Source organism: Borostomias antarcticus, assembly GCF_949987555.1.
Source record: "Borostomias antarcticus genome assembly, chromosome: 9".
In the NCBI taxonomy this organism is placed as follows: Eukaryota; Metazoa; Chordata; class Actinopteri; order Stomiiformes; family Stomiidae; genus Borostomias; species Borostomias antarcticus.
The window spans coordinates 30,567,062-30,572,061 of NC_140242.1; the positions used below are offsets into that span (position 1 = coordinate 30,567,062).

Genomic DNA, 5,000 nt, shown 5'->3' on the forward strand with positions numbered 1-5,000 from the left:
GCCGAGGACCCAGACACAGCTCTCGCTCTGGGTGTACAGGGATTGGATGGCCCTAAGTAGGGACCCCCTCACCCCATACTCCCGCATTACCCTCCACAAGACCTCTCGGGGGACCCGGTCGTAAGCCTTCTCCAAGTCCACAAAACACATGTAGACAGGTTGGGCAAACTCCCAAGCCCCCTCCAAGATCCTTGCGAGAGTGAAGAGCTGGTCGGTAGTTCCACGACCAGGACGAAATCCGCATTGTTCCTCTTCGATCTGAGGTTCGACTATCGGCCGGACCCTCCTTTCCAGCACCTTGGAGTAAACTTTCCCTGGGAGGCTGAGTAATGTGATGCCTCTATAATTCGCACACACCCTCTGGTCCCCTTTTTTGAATATTGGGACCACCACCCCAGTCTGCCACTCCTTCGGCACTGACCCAGACTTCCACGCAATGTTACAGAGGCGTGTCAACCAAGACAGCCCCTCTACACCCAGCGCCTTCAGCATTTCTGGACGGATCTCATCAGTCCCTGGGGCTCTGCCACTGTGGAGTTGTTTGACTACCTCAGTGACCTCCTCCAAGGACATTGACGACCCCCCATCATCTTCCGGCTCTGCCTCGATCGTAGAGGGTGGATTAGTCGGGTTCAGGAGTTCCTCAAAGTGCTCCTTCCAACGCTCAACAACCTCCTCAGTTGAGGTCAGCAGTGTCCCCTCCTTGCTGTATACAGCTTGGATGGTCCCCCGCTTTCCCTTCCTGAGGTGTCTGATGGTCTTCCAGAAACACTTTGGTGCCGACCGAAAGTCCTTCTCCATGGTTTCTCCGAACTCCTCCCACACCCGCTGCTTTGCCTTGGTCACAGCCGAAGCCGCAGCCCTCCGGGCCAGTCGATACCCTGCAACTGTTTCTGGGGTCTCCCGGGCTAACCTAACCCGGAAGGCCTCCTTCTTCAGTCGGACGGCTTCCCTCACCACCGCTGTCCACCACGGTGTCCGAGGGTTACCGCCCCTTGAGGTACCTATGGCCCTCAGGCCACAGCTCCCAGCCGCAGCTTCAGCAATGAAGGCTTTGAACACCGACTACTCATGCTCGATGTCCCCAACCTCCACAGGGATGCCTGAGAAGCTCCGCCGGAGGTGGCAATTGAAATCTCTCCGGACAGGCTCTTCCTCCAGACGTTCCCAGTTCACCCTCACTACACGCTTGGGTTTTTCAGGTCTGTCCAGAAGTTTCCCCCGCCATCGAAACCAGCTCACCACCAGATGGTGATCAGTGGACAGCTCTGCCCCTCTCTTTACCCGAGTGTCCAAAACGCATGGCCTCAGATCAGATGATACGATAACGAAATCGATCATCGACCTTCGGCCTAAGGTGTTCTGATGCCAGGTGTACTTGTGGGCATCCTTGTGTTCGAACATGGTGTTTGTTATGGACAAACCGTGACTAGCACAGAAGTCCAACAACAAAACACCACTCGGGTTCAGATCGTGGTGGCCATGCCTCCCAATCACGCCCCTCCAAGTTTCTCCATCATTGCCTACGTGTGCATTGAAGTCCCCCAGTAGGACACTGGAGTCCCCTGCAGGAGCCCCCAAAAGGACTCCACTCAGGGTCTGCAGGAAGGCTGAGTACTCTGAACTGCTGTTCGGTGCATAAGCACAAACCACAGTCAGAGTTCCCCCCCCCACAGTCCTAAGGCGCAGGGAGGCGACCCTCTCGTCCACTGGGGTGAACTCCAGCACAGAGGCGCTCAGCTGGGGGCTAGCTAGTATAGCCACACCTGCCTTACGCCTCATACCGTGAGCAACTCCGGAGAAGAACAGGGTCCAACCCCTATCCAGGAGTTTGGTTCCGGCGCCGGTGCTGTGCGTGGAGGTTAGCCCCACCAGGTGTAATTGGTATCGCTCCACCTCCCTCCCTTTTACTCAAAGTGACTTACAGAATTCTCAAACATTTCACTTTAAACATTTGAGTTGGACTGAAGCGTGAGTGTGAGCAGCGGGCCGTACCTCCGGGCATGACCTGGCCCACGTCCTGCACGGTGAGGACAGACAGCTTCTCCTCGGTGTCCACCCGGATCACGCCGTGGCTCAGCCCGCCCATGGACAGCACCGCCTTCCCTGGCGGGGCCACGCCCATCTCCGGGGGCCTGGAGACCAGCGCCACAACAGAGGGGTGAGGGGGAGGAGCCAGCCACAACAGAGGGGGGAGGGGGAGGAGCCAGCAACAACAGAGGGGTGAGGGGGAGGAGCCAGCCACAACAGAGGGGGGAGGGGGAGGAGCCAGCAACAACAGAGGGGTGAGGGGGAGGAGCCAGCCACAACAGAGGGGTGAGGGGGAGGAGCCAGCCACAACAGAGGGGTGAGGGGGAGGGGCCAGCCACAACAGAGGGGTGAGGGGGAGGAGCCAGCCAATACAGAGGGGGGAGGGGGAGGAGCCAGCCACAACAGAGGGGGGAGGGGGAGGAGCCAGCCACAACAGAGGGGGGAGGGGGAGGAGCCAGCAACAACAGAGTGAGGTAGCCGAGATGACCCCAGACTCAGCTCTCGGGGACCTTCGTCAGTCACTGACACTGTATTTTGTGACATTATCTTTAGAGATGGTAATCACCCACGTACGACTTTCATACTTATTACCTGTATGCTATTCAGCTGCTCATGTTACAGTGGTTCAAAAATCACAGTAATATGATTCCACTGGGCAATAATTGAGATGCCTTCTCTTTCAGGGTTTCCAATTATGGATTTAATCACTGACTTTGAAAGTCTCTTATCCATCTCCAAAACCCATCAAGATCAAGCCCACACTTTATTTATCAAGCCCACACTTTACTTTCAAATGTACAAGGGAGGAAGTGTGTGTGTGCACGCGTGTGTGTCAGAGGAGGAAGTGTGTGTGTGTGCACGTGTGTGTGTCTTGGGGAGGAAGTGTGTGTGTGCACGCGTGTGTGTCAGAGGAGGAAGTGTGTGTGTGCACGCGTGTGTGTCAGAGGAGGAAGTGTGTGTGTGTCAGAGGAGGAAGTGTGTGTGTGCACACGTGGGGCAGGGCTGACTGCGTGGATGTGGATGCAGTGGCGCCAGTCTACCTGCGGATGGCGACAGTCATGGCCTCGGAGGAGCTGGCGCACGGGCAGATCACCTCGGGTCGGAGCCCACGGGCCTGGAACACGTTGAGGAACGCATCGCAGGAAGAGATCGACCCTGGAGACGCGCGCACGCACACACACGGACACAAGAATGCACAAAATGCATCCCACACAGACACACACACACACACACACACACACACACACACACACACACACACAGTGTCGATTGTGGCGCTGTGCTGTGCGGCTGCCTGCTTAGTAGCTCCGTGTTTGTTTACCCCGTGATTGTTTGTTACACTATCAGTGTTTCTGTTTTTTGTTGTATATTTTGCTAACACTGTTAGTCGTCTCTCCTAACAATGGATATGGCTTGGATGTCAAGGATCATTTTGTTTTTATTAGCATTATGGTCACTGTTGGTCTCGGTGCAAACCTGTTACCACCATGCGGTACTCCAATACACAAGGGATCAGCTGCTTGCCCAGCAAAAGACGAGTTCTGTTGGAGTAAGGCACTCAATCCCCGGAGAGCTCAAGAGGAGGTACAGGGGGTGCAGAGCGGGAGTCAAACGCCGGGAGAAGAGACGCAGATTCAAACCCTATCTACCAGCGATCATCATGGGGAATGTGAACTCTCTTACCAACAAAATGGATGAACTCTCGGCACTAGTTGCTAACCAGAGAGAATACCGGGAAAGCAGTATAATGTGCTTCAGTGAATCCTGGTTGTCTGAACACATACCAGACTCTCAGGTCGCCATACCCGGCTTTGAGTGTGTTCGGGCGGACAGAACGAGAGAGAGCGGGAAGGTGAAAGGAGGGGGACTTGCCGTTTTTGTGAACAAGAGGTGGTGCCATCCTGGCCACATTACGGTCAAAGAAAAGATATGCTGTCCGGACATTGAACTGTTAGCTCTGGGACTGCGTCCGTATTATATTCCAAGAGAGTATTCACATGCGATCGGCATTGCTGTTTACATCAGACCGTCTGCTAACGCGGAAGCTGCGTGTGACGTCATACACACGGCTGTCGCGAGACTGCAGACCAGTCACCCCAATGCGTTCATTTTTATATCTGGTGATTTTAATCATGCATCTCTGGCCTCAACCCTTCCCAACTTTCACCAATTTGTTGACTGCCCAACAAGGAATAACAAAACACTGGACTTACTGTATGCAAATGTTAAAGCCTCATACAGTGCTACAGCCCTCCCCCCGCTGGGTAAATCTGACCATAACCTGGTATCCCTGGTCCCCATATATAAACCCTTAGTACAGAGGGAGCCTGTAACCACCCGTATCATCAGGAAGCATACACCAGAGACTGATGAGATTCTTCAGGACTGCTTTGAGCGGACTGAATGGGAGGTGCTGAGTGAACCGTACGGGGATGACATAGACGGCCTTACTCACTGTAGTACGGATTATATCAACTTCTGCACAGACATTGTTGTCCCCCCTAAGGCTGTCCAGTGCTTTCCTAACAATAAACCGTGGATTACTAGCGAACTGAAGGTTCTCCTGAATAGCAAGAAGAGGGCCTTTAGAGCTAAGGACAGGGACGCCCTCAGGGGCATCCAGCGTCAACTGAAGACCCGTCTCAGGGAAGCAAAGGACGACTACAGGAAGAAACTGGAACTCAAGCTGCAACAAAACAATGTGAGGGAGGTGTGGAGCGGCATGAGGACTATCACTGGCATGAAGCAGAAGGACTGCCGCGGGGTGGAGGGTGACGTGGGGAGGGCGGAAGAGTTCAACTTGTTTTTCAACAGGTTTGACAATGCCCCTTCCCCCTCTCCCTCCTCCTCGCTGGATACATCACAGCCCCCACAGTCCACCTGTCACCGCACTCCTTCCACATCTTTCACTGCGGACCAGGTGGGCATGGAACTTGGAAGGCTGCGCCCCGGTAAGGCTGCCGGTCCAG

The 5,000-nt window shown here is 54.7% G+C and overlaps 1 protein-coding gene across 1 annotated transcript in view; it reads right to left on the reverse strand.

Annotated features, from left to right (window-relative positions):
- dip2a (disco-interacting protein 2 homolog A) overlaps positions 1-5,000 on the reverse strand; it is a gene marked incomplete at its 5' end in the record, with an annotated part of 134,772 nt that overhangs the window by 36,558 nt on the left and 93,214 nt on the right. The window contains 2 exons of the mRNA XM_084442996.1: positions 1,996-2,135; positions 3,072-3,186. Coding sequence (XP_084299122.1) covers positions 1,996-2,135; positions 3,072-3,186 — 255 coding nt within the window. The remainder of the gene's footprint in view (positions 1-1,995; positions 2,136-3,071; positions 3,187-5,000) is intronic.